Source organism: Pelodiscus sinensis, chromosome 13 (assembly GCF_049634645.1).
Source record: "Pelodiscus sinensis isolate JC-2024 chromosome 13, ASM4963464v1, whole genome shotgun sequence".
Classification (NCBI taxonomy): domain Eukaryota; kingdom Metazoa; phylum Chordata; order Testudines; family Trionychidae; genus Pelodiscus; species Pelodiscus sinensis.
In genome coordinates this window covers 44,334,766-44,356,663 of record NC_134723.1, presented here as the reverse complement: position 1 = coordinate 44,356,663, position 21,898 = coordinate 44,334,766, and the positions used below count along the sequence as shown (strand labels likewise).

The 21,898-nt window shown below is 43.2% G+C and overlaps 1 protein-coding gene across 1 annotated transcript in view; it reads right to left on the bottom strand.

The window, feature by feature from the left end:
• Positions 1 to 10,961: 10,961 nt before the first annotated feature.
• COMMD5 (COMM domain containing 5) overlaps positions 10,962 to 21,898 on the bottom strand; it is a 31,100-nt gene continuing 20,163 nt past the window's right edge. Inside the window, exons 6-7 of the mRNA XM_075941122.1 lie at positions 21,199 to 21,274; positions 10,962 to 11,219 (exon numbers count right to left, since the gene is read on the bottom strand). Of these exons, the coding sequence (XP_075797237.1) occupies positions 11,118 to 11,219; positions 21,199 to 21,274 (178 nt within the window). The 3' untranslated portion in view covers positions 10,962 to 11,117. The remainder of the gene's footprint in view (positions 11,220 to 21,198; positions 21,275 to 21,898) is intronic.

The following is a 21,898-nucleotide window of genomic DNA, read 5'->3' as shown; positions in this document are numbered from 1 at the left end:
GGAGCTGTAGAGACCGGCCCGGGGGCTGCAGGGGGGGGAGCTGCGGAGACCGGCCCGAGGGGTTCAGGGGGGGAGCTGCGGAGACCGGCCCGGGGCCGCCCTAGACGGCGGAGCAGCTGCCCTTGGTGCGCCCGGAGAGCCCGGCTCCGCGCCCGTCGGGCTGGGCGCCCGCCCCCCCTTCTCTGGCTCCCCGCCCCCCGGGAGGCTGATGCCGGGCTCGCTCCCTGCCCCCCGGGAGCTCACACGGGGCCGCCGCACCAGCTGTTCGCTCCCGACCCACGGAGCGGGCTGCGAGGGGCGCACGCCGAGGAGCTGCCAAGCGGAGGCTGAGTGCGTCCCTTCCCCCTGCCGTGCGGTTTCAGTGCGCAACCCGCAGCGCTCAGGGAGCAGCCTCTCCCTCCGCCGCGGGAACAGGCTGGTCGTGGGGAGGGGAGAGCTCCGATACTGGGTGTATTTTTACCTGGCGAGGGCTAGTTAGGAACATAGTACGAAGTGGGGGGGACCCGCCTCCCAATACCTTTTTAGTGCAAGGTGGTTCCCTGCTCCTCACACTGAGAAGCTCTTGCATAACTCCTCACCCCTGCCCGGGGGTGGCGAGAATCCTAATTGGTTACTGCGCTCAGAACGCGTAGAGCCCTCGAGGTTTTATCACTAGGGCATTAAAACACATCGTCAGTGACAGACACCATGCCAAAGACCGGCCTAACTGACAAACAAAGGACTCCAGGCCCCACCCCCAAGCGAGTTATACAAGGCTTAATTGTACAGTTTATAGTAATCATAAGCAAAGCCACACCGCTTTTAGGGAACTATAGTATCTGTTTACATTGTGCCAGGATGCCAATCTTAGACTAAACAGAACATTAAATGATAAGCAGCAAAATGTCTACTTTGTCTTGTTTAGTTTCTCAGCTTAGATGCACGCACACACCTGTTTTTAGATATAAAAGATTTGAGTGTTACACAATTAACATTATAACACAGCTTATTTTATATAGGGTTAGCTGTATTGACCTCTTTACTGTAATTTTCAGTAATATCCACTGATTTGACTAGGCCCATGAGGTATCTTGAGGCTAAGTCTACCTCCCAGGATGCTGAAAGACGTTTTCAAAAATCAACTGTGTTCCCACATAATTAAAGTTTACGTGCATTGGCTTTAAAATGAATGTACTTGATGGTAGGGTTTTTGTTTAGTTTGTTTGTAATTGTTCCTGGAGCTAGAGTTGTAATTGTACCTTTTTTTTTTTTTTAGAAATTGATTTCCATATGTGAATTTTTGAAACCATGTAAAAAATTGAGCCCCCGCTGTGCCAGACACTGTACAGACAGATAGGAAAAGACAGTCTCAGTCCTGATGAGTTTACAGTCTAAATAGAGAAGACAAAAGACAGGAGAGGAGATAAATGTAATGTGGTTCGTAGAAGGCTGCAAAGCAAGCCAGTAGTAACAATTCTGGGGCAGATACTCAGCTGCTTTTGACATCAGGGGAGCTATGACAATGTATGTCATCTGATGCTTTGACTCTTGGTCTCCCTAAATCCTAACCCAGTGCTATAGATATTAAACTGTACACATAACAGCATCTCCTTAGAAAAGGTTCGGAATCAAAGCCCACAGTCAGGTAGATTCTTCTATTAAAAAAAACTGATTAATTGAGTAACTGGATTCTTCTGTACTTGGAAAGTCAGGTAATAGGTCAAAAGTACAGCACGGCTCTTCAATAAAATAGTTTTAAAATGCATAAGCAAAGTACTTATATATCAATAAGTTTAAATCAGAGTTGTAAAAACAGGTAATTAGCGCACATGCTGTGATCATGTTTTATACTTCGCTTCCCCCCCCCCAAAGTCCCTAAAACAAGATGGCTGATGAACTAGGCAGATCTTATTTGTATTTCGAGTTCTCTCCAAATAAAATGTATGCTCTTGTTAATAAATTGCTAACAGTAAAAAGAAGGGGGGATATGACTGCTCTCTATAAATACATAGAGGGATAAACATCAGCAAGGGAGCAGGTTTGCTTAAATTAAGGAACCATGTTGATGCCAGCACATATGGATATAAACTGACTAAGATTTAGGCTTGAAATTAGACAAAGATTTCTGACCAAGAGTCTCCCAAAAGGAACAGTGGAGGAAGATGGTATGGGCCTGCCTACTATATGGCAAATGACCCATCTTCGTCTGCTATTACTATCTGTTTCCAATGGCCAGGGATGGGACACTAAATGGGAAAGGTTCTGACTTACTAGTGAGAATTTTTTCCCTGGCTCATGGGTCTTGCTCATACGCTGAGGCTGTGTCTAGACTGGCAAGTTTTTCCGGAAAATCATCTGCTTTTCCGGAAAAACTTGCCAGCTGTCTACACTGGACACTTGAATTTCCAGAAAAGCACTGACGATCTCATGTAAAATCATCAGTGCTTTTCCGGAAAAACTATGCTGCTCCCGTTCGGGCAAAAGTCTTTTTCCGAAAGACTTTTGCCCAAAAGGGCCAGTGTAGACAGCACAGTACTGTTTTCTGCAAAAAAGCCCTGATCGCGAAAATGGCGATTGGGACTTTTTTGCGGAAAACCGCGTCTAGATTGGCCACGGACGCAAAAGTGCTTTTTCGGAAAAGCGTCCTGCCAATCTAGATGCACTTTTCCGAAAATGCTTTTAACGGAAAACTTTTCAGTTAAAAGCATTTTCGGAAATTCATGCCAGTGTAGATGTAGCCTGAGTGTCTAACTCAAAGGCGGGGAACCTACATCCCTTGGGCCACACCCATCCCCCTGCTTCGTTGTATCTGGCCCGTGGCAAGTCTCCACGCTGCAGGTCAGAAGCTCTGAGCCTGTCCCTGTACCGCTACGTGCAGGAGGGATCAGAGCAACTGTGCGCGCTGCCCCTGCTCCCAGCACCGCAGTTCCTATTGGCCAGGAATCACAGCCAATCAGAGCTGCGGGGGGGCGATGCCTGCAGGCATGGGCAGAGACCACCACACAGAGCCACATGGCCTCTGTGCCTAGGGGCTGGGCATGCTGGCCACTTCAGGGAGAGGTGTAGGGCTAGGGCAGGGAGGCAGCCTGCCTTACCTCTGCTGCCCCACTGACTGGGGGCTGCCTGAAGTAACTGCCGCCTGGGCTTAGCTCACACCCCCTCGTGTACCCTAGCCCTCTGCCATAGGTCAGAACCCCTTCCCATACTCTATCTCCCAGACCCTGCAGCCCAGCCCTAAGCCCCTTCCTGCACCCAAACACCCTCTCAGAGCCCCCCCCTGCAAACCTCTTCCTGCAACTGAACTCCCTGCCTCAGCCTTGCGCCTGCTCCCACATCCCAACCCGGCGCCTCCTCCTACATCCTAAACCCCTCATCCCCAACCCAGAGCCCCCACCCCAGCCAAGGCCCTCATCTCCCCTCCCGCACAGAACCCCTCATTTCTGGCCCCATCTAAGAGCTTCTGTGGGTCCCTTCCCCCACAGGGCTGTGTGTGGCCCACGACTGCTTTTTCCAGTAGATCCGTGGCCCCAGTCTTCCTGATTCTGGGATCCGGAAGGAATTTTGCCCCAAATCAGATTGGCAGAGATGCTGGATGAGTCTCACCTTCCTCTGCAGCATAGAGCCCAAGTCACTTGCCCGTGTGAATTAGTGTAAACGGTGGAGTCTGTATAACTTTAAATCTTTCACCCAAGATTTGAGGATGTCAGTAACTGTGGGCGATGGGCCTACTGCCGCCGGTGCGGGTGGGTGAGGTTCTATGGCCTGCACCACGCAGGAGATCAGACTAGATGCTCACCATCGTCCCTTCTGACCTTGACGTCTATGAAAGTAGAAGGGGAACCGTGTCTTTCCCTTTTGAACGCAGGCGAGCAGAGTTTTCTTTTCATTGCAGCAGCTGGTATCTCTCTGTGATTTTCCTAACCATCGCCCTGAAAACCACGATGAGTCAGTCTGTCTGGTGAAGGAAAGTGACCTCACCCCCACCTAGCAGTGCTGCAATAATGATGTATGGGCAGCGGGACATGCTAACAATTAACATACAGGCCTGCTGACAGGGAGGGGGCCATCACCCCAGGGCCTAGCGATACAAAAGGGCCCGGAGCTCTCAGCTGCTGCTTCTGCTTCTTTAAATTGCTGCTGGAGTACAGCGCTCGGGGCAGCACAAAGAACTGCCTGGCAGAGGCACGGTGCTAAGGGCTACCTGGTTCCAGCTCCACCTGGTTCCAGCTCCACCCCTTTTGCCTGTGGCCACACCCCTTTGGGGGTTGCTGTGCAAACCCTCTCCCACCTTGCCCAGGGGCCTGGTGTGGCACTCGGCCCTACTGTTAACGTGAAGTAGTAAACACAAGAGAGAGGAGGAAGTGGCAGAAAGAGGGGGACAAACTTGGCCTCTGCGGATGAAGCTAGGGAAGGGAAAATTTGCTAACGGTGAGATCACTTTGGGATGTGGGAATGATTTCCAAGGGAAGTGTTGGAAGTCCAGCCACGTAGGGCGTTCAAATGAGCCTGACAACACACTGCACAATGGCCCTTGGGGAGCAATCCTGCTCCAGCAGAAACGTGGACTGAAAGATCTGAAGAAGGGAGAGCAAGTGTGCAAAAGGACCATGCTGCAATGGCCGGAGCGACATGCGTAGAAACATTCAAAATCACAGACCTTGACTCCAGGAAACAGTTCCACATCATGGAAGCCAGCGGAGCAGAAGCCATGGGCGTAGTGGGGGTAATCCAACCTACCGCCTAAATTCCACCAGGTTTGCTGGGATCTGGCCTGTGCATGTTGCCTGCCAGAATTTGGTACCTGTTCATGTGGTACCTGGGGTGATGAAGCGAGATCTGGAGATAGCCATATACTCTATACGTCCAGATAACGGTGAAACTGTTTACTTCATTACTCACCAAAAATATTAGAGAACCACAAATATTTGGTCCTGAATATCCCTCCAGACAGTCTAGCAAAACCCGCACAAGTAAAGGGCACCACGACAAATCAAGCTACCACGCTAATCTAGACTGCAGTGTTTACTGTGTAACAGACCCTGGAAGCACGATTTTGGAGCTTGGCGCATTCATAGATACAGAACAGCAGGAGGTCATGAGGCGCATTCTGGTTAGGGAGCAGAAGAGAAAGGAACCACTGCCTACTTGCATTGCTCATCAGATTAAGAAACTGATTTATCCTACACTTAGACAGAAAAAGTTGAAGCTAGCAGGTGACTCACTCTGAAAAACACAAATCTCCCTTGTATGATTTTTCTAGTGAGACAAAAGTAGAGTTTTTGCTTTTTAAAGACAGGAGGTACAGAACTGATCTCTCTCAAGCAGTTAATGACTGGTATAATAAACACAGTGAAAGTAACGAACACTGTGGATGACTGGTATAATAAACACAATGAAAGCTATGAACACTATGACTTCGTTCTTGATCTTTCTCTTAGGTTTATGCTGTATTACTACAATGGAGAACAGGAATGTAATAGAAACACTCATATTGTGTTTCTCCTATATTCAAGAGGTTGAAGATTAGATAAAACTCTGTCACACTGAAATTAATGGCAAAACTCCCACCAATGTCAAAGGGGTCAGAATTTCACCCACAGCATTACAGAGATGGGTATGAATGCCAGCTAGCAATTATGTAATTGCTATTTTTTTAGTCTATTCACTCTCTCCATAATAACCAATAGGCAGGGATATTTTTGACTGCTGACTCAGAGTTCATCCAATGCATTTTTTGTAAAGGGAGGGGAATAAGAATCATTACTGTAGATCTCACCTCATATGTGAGAAGTAGCATGGACTCCTACTTAGATGGAGGAGAAAGTGTCAGGGAAAGGTGGTTCTGTTACTTTCTCTGCCATTGTGGCTCTTTGTGAGTTTGGGTAATTCCCATTAACTCTCTTTGCCTCACTTTCCCTATCTGTACAATTCTACCTATGCATTGAGATCTGCAGCGCTATTACATGGGCTGAAGATTATTTACAGTGAAAACAATCAGGTCAGATTTCCATTGTGATATGTTCTCATTGAAAGGAAACACTAAATGGAAAATTATTTAAATAGAATGTGTTTCATTTTTAAAAATGTATTACAATTAAAATAAACAAATGAAAGTACAAGCAATTGTGAAAAACAGAGAGTAGATTTCAGGGATGAGCACATAGAAGTCAATGAGAGAACTGGGATTTGTTTGTTCAGGAAAAACTACAAATGAAATCTGTGAAAATCCTTGTTCTTACAGAACCCTGAACACTGTAACAAGTAAAAAGTGGCTCATATCTTCATAATTGATAACTGACTAGTCATCATCTTGACAAGGCCTTGGGACTAGCAAAATAAGCATTGCATTCAATTCCCCTCTGAACTAGGACTAGGTGATACAGAAAGAGAGAAACTGAAAGAATTACAATAATCAAACCCGGAGCTGGACAGAAAACAAGATCTCAGTTCCATAGGATATCCCAACATTTCAAAATGTAATTTCCTTCCAAAATTAAGAAAGGGATAGAAAATAAGATCTTAAGATATTAAGAAAAGGATAGAAAATAAGACCCAGAATATCTTACTGCCCCTGTATAAAACTATTGTACGCCCACATCTTGAATACTGTGTACAGATGTGGTCTCCTCACCTCAAAAAAGGTATTTTGGCCTTGGAAAAGATTCAGAAAAGGGCAACTAAAATGATTAGGGGTTTGGAATGGGTCCCATATGAGGAGAGGTTAAAGAGACTGGAACTTTTCAGTTTAGAAAAGAGGAGACTGAGGGGGGATATGATAGAGGTCTATAAAATCATGAGTGGTGTGGAGAGGGTGGATAAAGAAAAGTTATTTATTAGTTCCCTAAATAGAAGAACTAGAGGACACCGAATGAAATTAATGGGTAGCAGGTTTAAAACTAATAAAAGAAAGTTCTTCTTCACACAGCGCATAGTCAACCTGTGGAACTCCTTGCCAGAGGAGGCTGTGAAGGCTAGGACTATAATAGAGTTTAAAGAGAAGCTAGATAATTTCATGGAGGTTAGGTCCATAAAAGGCTACTAGCCAGGGGATAAAATGGTGTCCTTGGCCTCTGTTTGTCAGAAGCTGGAGAGGGACAAATCGCATGATCATTATCTTCGGTCCACCCTCTCTGCGGCACCTGGTGTTGGCCACTCTTGGCAGACAGGATACTGGGCTAGATGGACCTTTGGTCTGACCCAATACGGCCGTTCTTATGTTATTAATTAAATAAAGTAAAAAATTTTGAAATTTCCCATGAAATGTAATTACCAAAAAAATTCAATTAAGATACAATGTTTTGTTTAGATATCAAAATATTAATTACGTAAATACATTAAAAGTAATATATTAACATGAATAAAAAGTTGAAACAAAACGTGATATTATCAAAATGGAAAGAAAAAAGTTTTGACTTTCTTCCATTAAAAGTGGTAAGCTTCCACCAAATGTTTTGCTCTAAATGAAACTGCATTTTCTAGCAGAAAATTATTCTGTCAGTTTTTTTGACCAGCTTTCCCAAATCCCATTTGTAGTCTGGAAGATGGAAAATTCCTAATTTTTTCAGCACATCTTGAAGTGCAAATATATTCCTGCTGACAACAAACCCTTAATTAAGATGACATTGGTTTATAGGAGGTTAGGTTGGTGGAATGTACGGTCAAGTGTCATTCAGGACACTGGACATGGCGAGCGTGCAGAAAGAAGCCAGTTGCCATTTCCATCTCTGGTGAACATGGGATGGGAATCAGAATCAAGCTTAACATTGCTAAGTATCTACAAGACATTCATAGTTCTTGTTTGCCGATGGGTAAGGCCAACCATCCCATGAAGCCCACAAAAATGGCAAACTACAGTACAAACAGGTGTTTAGATTTCAGAGACTTGGAGAATATTTGTAGTGGACTCATGCAACTCATTGCCTTGGGATTCAGACAGTCTCTCCTCAAAGAAAATTAAAAATGTATCCTCTACTGAGTCATTCTTCTTTACAAGCAGGTGGAGCAGTTTGGACTTGCCTCACTAGCTAGTTGGAAAAGCAGTTCTAGGGGGACTGTGATAGGCTGGTATGATAGAATCAAGCAACGAAAGAAACGGATGGAGTATAAGCAGCATGCCCTGTGATATTACAGGACCAGGATTCAGGACTCGGCTCTTCCCCTAATTTGCTGATGACTTCAGAGAAGTCAATATCTATCTATGACAATTGACTCATCTGATATATAGGCCAATCAACACACACTGCCTTAGGGACATGTTGTGTGGTTCCTTTGCAAACGCAAAGCAATTTGAGATCCTCTGATGAAAGGTACATATAATTAAGGTTAATCATGGCGGAAATGCTTGAGACAGACGGCTTCTTATCACTGTTCATTCACTCAGTCATAACCCAGTTCCTATACCTTTCACAAGTGAAGGGAAATCTTATGTTGCACTCACCTCAGATTTCTGGGGGTTCAAGAGACAGAAGGCTGGTTTTCAGCAGCCACTGTACACCTTGTACCACAGAAAATGCTAAAGGCTTCAAATACATGTTTCCAGTGAGGAAGGACGAGAGATGTTACTGACGTGATGATGAGGTCTAATTGTACAAATTATGAATTCTGATTTATATTGTAAAATTCTGATTTATATTGTATTCTGAAAAACGTGGATGTATATGGATCCATCACTGCTGACAGGCAGAGTAGCAGGTACACAGGGAAAACAGGGAACCCCACAAAAGTTAAGCTAAAAAACAGCTGAATTTTCTGAAAAACCAGTCTAGCTGATTTCTCTGAAGGGGGGGCGGGGAGGGGGAGATTGGAGCCGTGGAACATTAACTGGAAATAAAACAATTGCCCAGGTGCCCAGAAGTAGAAATCACAAGAACAGGGGGAGCGAGTGAGACAGGAGGAAGTTTGGGGCAAGATCTAACAGACACAGGAACGGAGTAAAGGGCTGCCACCCAAGGGAGAGACCAGTGAGCATGCAACAGCCCGCATGAGGAGGGGGACATCTTATCTGCCTGCCTTCCTAAACCCAGATAATTCAGGCATTCACAAAGGTAGGGTGAACAAGAAAGTGAGGGACAGTGCAGTCAGATGTGTATTGTTTTGACTGAGCTATACTCTCCGGTGTGATATATGAATAAGTACAGAAGACCAAAAGTGAGTGAAGTGCCTCTGTACGGGGAAAGCTGTATAACTCTTGCATGGCTCTCAGTTAAACTGTACATCAGAAACTTCACACCTTTGGGGCAGAGTTCTGGGAGAGGGGTGTGTTTAAAGTAACTGGGGTATGTTGGGAGTCAGTACTGGCCCCTGGGACGTACAGCAGGTGGTGGGAGGAATCCCAGACTGTTTCCTTTAAGTAGTAACAGAGGAGAGTCAGCACCCACAAAGCGTGTCAGACATAGGGAGGAGTCATTCCTGCTGGTGCTGTGGAAGCTTAACCACCCTGAGATCCCAAGCATTGTACAATATGGAGTCTACTCACTGTGGGCCCAGTGGCTGGCTACAAGGGGACATTTGCTAGGATCTGGAATAGTTAACAGCTGGAGACATTAGTTATGTTTGAATCCTTTGTTACCAGGCAACCACAATACAGAATGATAGCCATTTGGTAAAGGACGCTCAAAACTATGGGGTAAATTGACAACATTATAGTTGTCACAAATATGATGTGGAAGCAGTTAGCCATCCTGCGAAAACATGACCATTTGCAAAGGACATATTCCCACTCATCCATCCACAGCATGCTGCTGTTAGATCTTTAGCTTTCTTACTTGCAGCAGGAGGAAAATAGAACATTTGGATACAGTCCCAAGTCTGGCTTTTGGTAACAAGATGTTATTCTGCAATCTACAGATACTTTGATGAGTTTCTGCAGGAAGTCACGCTGTCTAAAATAAAAATAATGCTTCAGTCTGAAGTAAGTCCAACATGTCAGTATATTTTCATGCCTATTGTGGTTCTGAAACACCTCCGCCCTCCCCCCCCCCAGAACTCACTTCTCTCCTACACAAAAACACGGGGGAGTGAAAAAGGCCTTCTTCAAACTCCAAGCACTCGAGAGTGAGAGAGAGAGAGAGTGCGCGAACAAGGGAAAGTTTCAGTTCCACACCAGACACGGGTGCCAGAGGAATAGGTATCACAAACTCCAATATGTGCTATGCAAAATGCCTATTGTTCCAAATGCTATGCACTGTGCTATCATCATTCTATTACGCAGTCTTTGCATCTCCCGTGGCAGCAAAACTCAGTCAAGCCCGGATTCATGAACACCTGCATCCCTACTCTGCAAAGCACTTGAACTCATGCTTGCTGTCCCATTGAAGCTAGTATTTTTGTTTTTCCTCAAAAGAGATGACTTAAGCACATGCTTAAGTGCTTTCCTGAAGCACCACCCTTCTGCTTCCTACTCCTCTTTCAACAAAGTGCAATAAGAAGCATGGATTTCTGCTTGGAAATCCATCAGGTTACCAGAGTGTCATGCCACATTGGAACAGCTACCCCCCGATGACAACCTGGTGAGAGGCTGTTACAGGCTCAAGTTCCACCCCCATGCTGTTCACTAGCTGGTTGTACTAGATGTCTTCTTTCCTGCTCCACAGGCTCCCAATTTTCTTTAAATTGCCTTTTTAAACTGTCACTGCACCTCACTCACAGAGAATGCTGTCTGCGTTCTCAAAGTATGTGCAATCTGATTTGTATGAAATTTGGTCAATTTCATATACTGGTTGTGTTGTTTACAGTGATTTTTTTTATTATTTCAAGCATTACAAAGCTGTTCTTGGTACACAGTGATGGGGCTTTCCGGTAGCAAGCTTTCTAAAATAATTAAAAGGATGAATCATTATCATGAAGCAATGGTTCTTATATCTATTAGGACAGTTATTTTAAAAATGTTTTGATGAATCATATGGAACCACTCACAAATAGTGTATTATACCATGTTCATAAATATATTTCTTAGGAGAAAATAATTTTAAGAAAACAGCAGAGGCTTTTAACATTTTAATTGAAAAATATTTACAGCAGATGTTAGAAATGTGATGTTACAATACTGACGCATGCAAAACGGTGCTGGTTCTTTATTTGGCCTTCTACAAGTCTCTTTCAGATTTTCCAGCCAGTTCCATTAATTCAGTTTGGAAGTTTCAGTCTTGGATTTTCAGAATGCTTCTTTTCTCCAGATCATTCATTTCTTTCAATATCAGGGCAACGTTGTACCTTAATTCTTGAAACTTTGCAACTGGCACCTGAAATATAAGGTTCATTAGAACTGTGACTCATCTGGCTAATTCACCCATATGGATGGAAAACATTCTAGAACATCAGACAACATTTGTATAGACTTTAAACAAGATCAGAGGTTAATAAACTGCTAGATAATAACGTAAGAATGACCACTGAGAGACAGACCAGTTTGCCGTCTAGCTTCAAGGGTGGGGCCAGATGCTTCAGAGGGACTAAACAAAAAAAGGTAATTTATGGAGTGAACCATCATCTCCCCTGTGGTCCAGTCCCAGCTTGTAGCAGCCAGAGGTTTAGAGACAAGAGCATGGGGACTGTGTCGCTGACCATCTTGGTTAATAACCATTGATGGACCTATCCTCCCTGAACTGGTCTAATTTTTTTTGAATCCAGTTATTCTTTTAGACTTCACAACATTCCTTGGCAACCGGTTTCAGGTTTTTATGTTGTGTAAACAAGTACTGCCTTATATTTGTGTTAAACCTGCTGCCCATTGATTTCATTGGGTGATGCCCAGTTCCTGTGCTACGTGAAGGGATAAACAACACCTCCCTAATCACTTTCTCCCTGCCATTCATAATTTTATAGACCTCTCTCAACCCTCACCTCCAGTCATCTCTTTCCCAGGTAGAACAGTCCCAGTCTTTTAAAACTCTCCTTATGTGGAAGTTGTTCCACACTTGTTGCCCTTCTCTGTACCTTTTCAAATTCTAATACATCTTTTTTGAAAAGGGGCAACCAGAACTGCACAGTGTTCAAGGCGTGGACACATCTTGGACTTATATAGTGGCACTATTATACTTTATGTGGTACAGGTTGGACCTCCTTGGTCCAGCACCACGGGACCCGACCACTCCTGAACGAGAGAATTTGCCGGACCAAGGGAGGTCTCCTGCCACTGGCTCCCAAGCTCATCACCTGCTGCTGGCAAGCTGCCTTCTCCCCCACCTCTAAACTGTCTGGGCTCCTTGGGCAGCACAGTTTCTGGCTCCTGCTGTAGAGCTCCGGCTCTAGCCTCGTGCTCCCAGGGGGCTGTCATGGTGCCTTGGCCCTATGCGCCGAGGGGGCTGCCACAGTGCTAGAAGCTGTCGCGGGACTCCAGTCCCGGTCTCACACTGCCCCCAGGTGGATGCTGACCCTCCTGCCCGTTCGCTCCTGGGATCTTTAGCCCAAGAGCATTGATGGTCCCACTGGATGTTGCCGGACCAGAATGTGCCGGTTTTTGGAGGTATAGCCTGTATTATCTCTCTTTTTCCTAATGGTTCCTAACATTGTTAAGCTTTTTGACTGCTGCTGCACACTGAACAGATCTTTTTAGAGAGCTCCTCATTATGACTTCATGGCCTCTTCCTTGAGTGGTAACAAGCTAATTTAGACACCGTCATTTTGTATGCAGAGGTGGAATTACATTTTCCAATGTGCATTAGTTTGCATTTATTAACATTGAATTCCACCTGCCATTTTCTTGCCCTATCACCTAGTTTTCTGAGCTCCTTCTGTAACTTTGCAGTCCACTTTATACTTAACGGCTGAATGCCTGTTGGCCAAATCCACTGTGGGACTTAAAAGAAAAAGCTGTATTGCTTCTATGCAGGGAATCAGCCTGGGAATACAGGAGTGAATGCAACTATTCCCAATTAGGCACTTCCACTGGAGAAGCTGAAGCATCTGATTTCCCCGAGGAGGCCACATATCAGAAGAACAAAAAAAACAGGGCTTAAAAAGAAAGGCTATAGGAAAGGAATAAGGCAGTGCAGGAGAGGCATTGGAAAGAAGTCCACGAACTGATGTATTTGAGGTGCGTCAGTGATGGTTTCTCATGGCCACCCTGTTAAGAGCAGCATCACTTAATTTTAATATCAGTGAACAGAGGAAAAAATAGCAAGTGAATTACATTTTTTCCCAAGCAAATAATGGGAGTTTTGCTGCAGGAAGTGGTTCTGTGTCTGGTGAGGGTGTTTTTGGCAAAAGCTGAGGAATAGATAACAAGGAATGCATGGTCAGAGTAATGACTAACCGGAGAGCAAGCTTCCAGAAAACACCTGCCAAGCAAAAGGAAAAACTAAAATGTGATAAGATCCATTTGCCAAAGCACAGTAGGTGCTGCGGGTTTTAAGACTGGCAGCAGCGTTTTGTGGATGACAGTATAATTTCAAAGAACATGTGAATGGGTGGCTAGCTAACACACCGGGGATCAAAATGCACCTCTGGAACATCCCAGGGCTGGCAGGAAATAGGAGACTCCAGGAAATAGGAGAGGTGTGACTCCAGGAAATAGGAGAGGTGTGACTTTTGACAAGAAATAGGGAGGAGCGGCTCCAGGGGGGGGAGCCGGAGCAACGTAGGTCTTTTGAAGAAGTGGGAAGAGAGTAAAGATGGGGAAGCCAAGTAGGTCACACCACATCTAGCAATGATGACTTAGGTGCAGCGCTTTGCACTGTATCCAGGAAAGAAGTAGGCAAGCAGAGTTGGTTGCACCTCTGCAGATTATAAGATATCTTTGTGGGTTTGCTAGATGAGGACGCTTTGGTGGGTCCTAGCTGCACTGCACTGACTCTCTTCTGTAACTTTACAACAGCACAGAAAGGTGGAAAACCCCACAAACTCAAAGCAGGCTGAAAGTTTGAGCAACTGCTGCCAAGAAAACACAATTCAGGCTTGGTAAACCAATCCCCCGAAGTCCCAAAATCAGGATATAGATGGTATCAGTGCAAGCGAGCATTTCTTGGGTATAAAGGGTGCTGCTTGTTCAAAATGACTGGTTTAGGACTGGAACTTTCATGCTACATTTATTTAAAACAAGTGGCAAAGGCAGCTCCTGTGCTTGTCAATATAAATGAAGCAGTAGCTTAGAAAAAATCAGCATGTCAGCCCAGAATTCTTCTCATGACTCCCCCTCTCCACTAACAGGACGAAAGTGTGGGGCTAATGGAGGAGGCATAGGACTGAAAGTCAGGGAGATATGTTCCAGTCTCAGCTCTGCTACTGACTTGGTGTGTGACTCCAGGTTCTGTCTCCTTTCATCTTCTAAATGGGTATTACTTGTACTACCGCAGTGCCTAGGACCCCGAGCCTTGGGACAGAACCCCACCTTCAGGGCCCTATCTGAGAACGGACTATCCCAGGGCTAAGTGTTACAGCTTCGGTCTGAAGAAGGTACCGAGAAAGCAGGTGTGGGGACATACTTCTAAACTGTGAGAAGAGCAAACGGAGGCCATGTGAACTTCACAGCACATCGCAGGAACATGAGGTCAGCTGTGAGTAGCCAAGGCAAGTGTAAAACAAGAGGAACACTTCAGCACAGGTCAGCATGCAAGATGATAACCACAGGAAGCACTATACTATACTCTCTGCAAGGCAGTAAACCCAGCTCTACCTATACAGAATTGCCCATTCAATCAACCTACTCCCATCTACATGCCGTCAGCATATGACAAACGTGATGGGAATAGCCAGATGACTATGGTAAGGACAATGTAACCAATAGAAAAGCGTGAGAACCAGATGCAGAAGAAACGTTTTGCTGCAGTGAATGAGGGGTTTAAGGCATAATGAAATCTTAGGAAGCAGTGATGGTACTCCATGGAAGGTGAACGATGCTGGCCAGTGCTCCAAGAGAATTTTACTCAAAGACCATACACTTCCAAACATTAAAACATTGGGCTGTACAGAGATAGCACCCACGAACTACAGGAACACCATCCAACACAAGCCTACAGAATGGAGAATCTCTAGCGAAAGAAGATCCTCCAGAAGATCCTCAGTTGACCAATAAAACATTCCAAGTGTGACCCTAGTTGCCAACAACAGACGTTATGCTTGTTTTAGACCCTGAGGGTACATCTAAACTACATCCCTTTTCGATAAAGGGATATAAATCAGATGTATCAAAATTGTAAATGAAGCCAGGATTTGAATTTCCCGTGCTTCATTTACATAATAGAGTCCATGGCTTTTTTTCGAAAAGCCGCTTTTTGAAAAAAAGCCACGGTTAAGATGGGGCATTTTTACAGGATCTTTCGAAATGGGGCATTTCTGTCAAAAATGCCCCGTCTTAACCACGGCTTTTTTTTTAGAAAAGCAGCTTTTTTAAAAGCAGCCACGGACGCCATTATGTAAATGAAGCGTGGGAAATTCAAATCCTGGCTTCATTTACAATTTTGATACATCTAATTTACATCCCTTTATTGTAAAAGGGATGTAGTTTAGATGTACCCAAAGAATCCAATGTTGAAAGAAGAAATACAACAAAAAAAAGTCACTTTTGCAGTGATAGCAGAGACTTCAAAGTAGCCCATCCAATCCCAAAGTATTAAACGAATATACCCCCAGGATTCCCCAAAAGACCACAAAGAAAAAAACAACATTACAGTAAATCTTGCCTGATCTCAATTAAAGACTTTTTTGGAAATTAATGTTAAGCCATTACATTATTTGTCGCATCTATGCATATATGACACAAGTTAACAAACATACAGACCACTAGCTCTTAGTGTGTCATCAGCAATGTGGAAACTTTGCAAGAGATTTTTGGAAACCAGTTTTCACTTTTTTATGCTGGTATGACAAGTAGAAAATAATCTCAAATTTCCCTTTTGAAAATTAATTTTTAAAAAAATTTCCACAAGTTCAAACTCTTTGGGATTTTTAAGGAATCCACATCCTGTTTTGAACAACCATAAAAACCTGACAATGTGCATGCAGGCATTCCGGAGGCCAAATGAGGATTTTTTTTTTTCATTTTTATTTTTAGAAGCAAGACGGTGACTTAAGAACAGCAAATATATTTGAAACCAAGATTATGGGTAGTTTAAATAATTTATATTTTATAGTTCAGTCACAGTTGGAACTTTTTGAACTTCCAGACTGTTTGGATAAGTACCAGAATTAAAAAACCTCTGACTCTATTCATATTCTGTAAATTGGAAAGCAGTTATGACAGATAATACCTTAGGTATAATAATGCAATTACAATGGTGTACTATTAAGGCAGTTATGAAAAATGTGGCCACGTGACTTTATGCAAAACGCACATTCAGATAACATTAAAAACTGCACGCTGGCTGTCTTCTGAGTCCCCCTCCCCCTTCCTGCAGAGGTGAATAAGAAGGTTAAACAACATTTTACCATCCGAGTCACTTAACAGGATGTGTGTGTTGATTGACAAAAATACATCAGAATATATGAGAACCAGTTTCCCCTTCAAACTGTCTTCTAAGCTGTGGTTTCTTTGTTCCCTGTTAGTTAGCATCCAATCTGCTCATCAGATCCATGGGTTGGATTAGAGATAAGCTGCAGAAGTGACTACTTATCCTGGCTGAAACGTACTAGCATGGCTTATCCAAATGCTTCCATGCTCCAAATAAGGATCCTTGCAGCCTACACACATTTCTGCAGGCCCCAAAGGATCTTCAAAAGGGGATGTGGTCTGTCCAAAATAAAGCGGCCTTGGGTCCATGATTAACTGAATTACGGGGTATAGAGAGTATAGTCTTTGCACTTTGTTTTCACTACAAAATGTCATTATGTTAGAACACTGCTTCAAAGAGACCTATTAGCTAATAATACAGAGACCATGATTTTGCAATTGGTGTCCATAAGGACAATTTAAGTTCAGCATCATGTCAGCCCCGTCATACTTAAACCTTGATCCTGGTGCAGTTTAGCCCTGATTAGCTGACACGATGGTGATGACTTATCTTTGTATCTAAGGCCAGGTCTGTTCCATGGTTGAAGGTCGGCTTAAGGTACGCAATTTCAGCTAAGTAAATAATGTAGCTGGAGTCATCACACCTTATGCTGAACTTTGGCGCTGTCCCCAGAGCAGGAAGTTGAGGGGAGACACTTTCCCATCGACTTCCCTTACTCCTTCCGAGGAGTAGGAGTACTGGTGCTAATGGGGGTACCCTCAGCGTTTGATGTAATGGGTCTTTACTAGACATGCTAAATCAATTGTCAAAAGATCAACCACTGCAGCGTCATTTTTCCCACAAGCCTAGATGTGTTCAAAGACATGGTTAGTGATATTAGCTAACCTGATTATTTACAGTCATAGTTTAACATGACATTAATTAGAGAAATGATGCTCTTAGACAAAATAAATGGGTTTCAATTTTTCTTCATCTGCAGATATCTAAAAAATTTCCAGGGGAGGTGCAGGCTCCTTTGGAAATCCTAGACATAGTCTTTCGACCCCCACAGGTCCATGGCCTACATGTGAAAACCATAGGAATAACTGGGGCACAGTGTGAAAGGATGTGGTCACAGAAGACCCATTGGGGTTGCTTCTCAATCACATACAGTAACAACCTCACATATGATTACACTCGGAAAATAGATGAGCAAATGCATAATATAGATCTGCTAATGTCAGGGTCTTAAAGAAAAGGTTAGCCACGCAGATAATTAATGAGGCTGAGACTATAGTTACATATAGAGCTTACACAGTTACAGAAATGGAATGCCTCTTGTGCATGGGTCATGTAAAATTTGCATCCATATTCCTCACCACTTCGGAAGACATTCATTTTTCAGCATGAACAAACAAATCTAATGGATTTCTCTTTACCACTGCAAACATCAAAAAGCCAATGAATTCTTTGCTTTGGTCTTTATGGCTGAGGATGTTAGGGAGATTCCTAAACTTGAGCCATTCTTTTTAGGTGACAAATCTGAGGAACTGTCTCGGATTGAGGTGTCATTAGAGGAGGGTTTGGAACAAATTGATAAATTTAACAGTAACAAGTTCTGAAAGAACTCAAATGTGAAATTGCGGGACTATTCACTGTGGTTTGTAATCTATTCTTTAAATCAGTTTCTGTACGTAATGACTGGAAGATAGCAAATGCGACACCAATATTTAAAAGGGGCTCTACAGGTGATCCTGGCAATTACAGCCCTGTAAGTCTAACATCAGTATTGGGCACATCAGTAGAAACTATAGTAAAGAATAAAATTGTCAGATAGATTAACATAATTTGCTGGGGAAAGTCAACATGGTTTCTGTAAAGGGAAATCATGCCTTACTAGTCTACTAGAGCTCTTTTGGGGGGGGGGGGGTCAACAAACATGGGGACAAGAGGGATAAAGTAGATATAGTGTGCTTAGATTTCCAGAAAGCCTTTGAACAGGTCCCTCACCAAAGGCTCTTAAGCAAAGTAAGCTGTCATGGGATAGGAGGGAAAGTCCTCTCAGGGACTGATAACTGGTTAAAAGACAGGAAACAAGGGGGTAGGAATAAATGATCAGTTTTCAGATTGGAGAGAGGTAACTAGTGGTGCCCCCCCAAGGGTCTGTGCTGGGATCAATCCTATTCAATGTATTTATAAATGATCTAGAGAAAGAGGTAAACAGTAAGATGGCAAAATTTGCAGATGATACCAAATTGCTCAAGATAGTGAAGACCAAAGCAGACTGCAAAGAGCTTCAAAAAGATTTTACCAAACTAAGTGATTGGTTAACAAAATGGGGAATGAAATTTAATGTTGATAAATGTAAAGTCATTGTGGATAATTCTTTGAAAACATACATTTAGTGTGCAGCAGCCGCCAAAAAAAATCAAACAATGTTAGGGATCATTAAAAAAGGGAGAAAGAATAAGACAGAGAATGTCTTATTACCTCCATATAAAACCATGGTACGCCCACATCTTGAATACTGCATACAGATGTGGTTACCTCATCTCAAAAAAGATATACTGGCATTGGAAAAGGTTCAGAAAAGGGCAACAAAAATGATTAGGGGTTTGGAATGGGTTTCATATGAAGAGATTAAAAAGACTGGAACTTTTCATCTTAGAAAAGAGGAGACTAAGGGGGGTTATGACAGAAGTCTATACAATCATGACTGGTGTGAAAAAGTGAATAGGGAAAAGTTATTTACTTGTCCCCATAACACAAGAACTAGGGGTCACCCAATGAAAAGAATAGGTAGCAAGTTTAAAGCAAGCAAAAGGAAGTTTTTCTTTACACACTGCACAGTCATCCTATGGAACGCCTTGCCAGAGGAGGTTGTGAAGACCAGGATTCAAGAAAGAACTAGATAAATTCATGGAGGTTAGGACCATCAATGGCTATTAGCCAGGATGGGTTGGAATGGTGTTGTCCCTAGCCTTTGTCAGAGGCTGGAAATGGATGACAGAAGAGGGATCATTTGAAGATTCCATGTTCTGTTCAGTCAGTCTGCGGCATCTGGCATTGGCCACTGTCGGAAGACAAGATACTGGGCTAGGTGGACCTTTGGTCTGACCCAGTACTATTCACTGAAGAACTATTTATTTGGATTAATTATCTTGGTCTCCCAGTCCAAACATCAACATGTCTGAGCTAGCAGGACACTCATCTGCCTGAATAAGGCACTTTGAACTAGCAGATGGATTTACCCCCAAGACCTCATACCAACTCTTGGGGTGTGAACATGTGCAAAAATCCTGCTCACAACCAGTTCTGCAGCACCCAGATCTATGTGGCAGGTGGATTAGGATTTAAAATGAGACACGCTGCTTATGAATGCTGATCTGCAAGTACTAAGGGAGACCCAGCAGCAGATCTCCTTGAGAGGATAGCTCCACTTTGAAAAAGGTACAGAGAGTTGCATTGCCAACTGCCTTTTTGGGGTCTGATGTCCCCTCTGGACTGAAAACCATGTACCCCCAAGACCAATCCTAGCAATTAAGGGAAGGAGGAACTGATTTTCCAATAGATTTTTGAAAATATTTGTAACTTTCAGCTGTGCTCATTTTTTCTAGGTAAGGTGAAATTCATTCTAGCGCAGAGGTTTAACGCAAAGCCTATTTCAGTCTTGAGTAACCTCTCAAAGTCATATTTAAACGGAGTGCTGCCCTTGAAGCCGGCCTCTCAACATAGGGGTGAATTTCATCCTTTGTTACATAGCACCTTAAAGACTTGACAAGGTAGCAAATCACAATTCAGCCTTTCCAAGCAGCTGTTATGTTAAGTCTTTCTGTGAAAGAGTTTTCTATGTTAAACATAGTAAAGGTTAAAAACAATGAGCAGTCCTGTGGCATCTTAGAAACTAATATATTATATTCTGAGCTTTCGTGGGTAAAACCCACTCCATCATATGAGCTGGAGTGGAAATTACAGAATCCAGTCAATTGTAGGACCATGAGCTGTGAAGTGAAAAATTCATTCTAATACCTGGTGCATAATCACTAGATAACTAGTGTATGAATTGAAGCCAAAAGTATTAAAAGGTGAACTACTCATGCAACACAACGTTATTTATAGAGGGCAACATTCTATTACAAAGGTTAAAATACAGACGAGTTCATGCCATTTTCTGGGAAGGCATTATGTACAATGTCATGCCCTTGCATAATTTGAAGTAAAGGTGACACCACAGATTTCTGTTTTCTTTCCAGAAGCAGAAAGTGTACTAAAGAGAAAATGAATAGAGGAGCCCTGCAAATCCGTGGATACCTGCCAATATTCTCTTTGGGATATTCACTTTATATCCGGGGATGTAGAAGTGGATCTCTGTGGCTCATTTTTGTGGATACAAATATTGTATCTGCACAGGGCTCTAAAAATGAGTAAAGACACCTGATAACTATCTTTGGTGGCACAATTATCAGGCATAATGGTGCATCATGCATTTCATAAATTGCTTCAGTAACTTTCTAGCCATCAAAAACCATTGTCAGGTTTTAAGATCACAGCCGGTAATAAAACTATGAAGTGTTACTCATGAGAAATTATGCAGTACTACTTCGGAGTGATGACTATTACTTGGGGAAAGAAAGTTGTAACACCACATGCCCAAGAACAAGGTAAGAAATCATTTTGGCTGAAGTTTTGTAACATGTTGCATGTGGCTGCACATAACTCAGAAAATTCTAAAAGAAAAAAAATCAATAAAAATGAATCGCCCATGAAGGCTTTAACATTTTTAATAGCCATTTAACTTTCTAAAAAGAATACTAAGTGGGTCGGTCTCTATCTATAAGAACAACAAGAGACTTACTTCAAAGCGATGAGCTGTTCCATCTGAAAGCTTCAGCAACATTAAAATGGATGGTTGCAATGCACGGGCCAATGAACTGAAATTATTTACATAATTAGCATTAAAATAGCGCACATTTTCAGTGCTAATATATAGCATTATAAGTTAACCCTTTCAGATGTCCGAGAGAGAGGCCTTATACAGCGATGTTAGAGTTTAACCGATTTAACCGGATAACTGATAAGCTAATGCTTATTGGTTAATGTTATCCGTTTAACTCTATCCTACAGTGAAGTCACCTTCCTAGGAGCAGGGCCCTACTTCCAGGGAGGCTTCATGGCAGGTTCTGCAGTATGAAGCTTAATAAAGCTTTATACTGCAGAGCCCACAGCGCATGCAACCACTAAATCAGCGGTTACATGGTTACCTTATTAAATGACTTTTAACATCCCCCGTCTCATATAGCTCACATGAATAATTTCTGAACATTTCAATCCAGCATTTACCTTGGGCTGAGTAAGACATTCAGAGGAACACATTCACAGAACCTTACCAAATTCACTTGCGTACTGAGGTAGCAGCATAAAAAAAAAGGAGCCTTTATATTTCAAAGGGAATGTATTCAAACTTGCAATCATTACAAGTCAATCCTGGTGTAATGTCACTGATAGCTGTGAGGAATTATAGCCCAAACACGGTTAGCAAAAAAGAATCTTCCTAG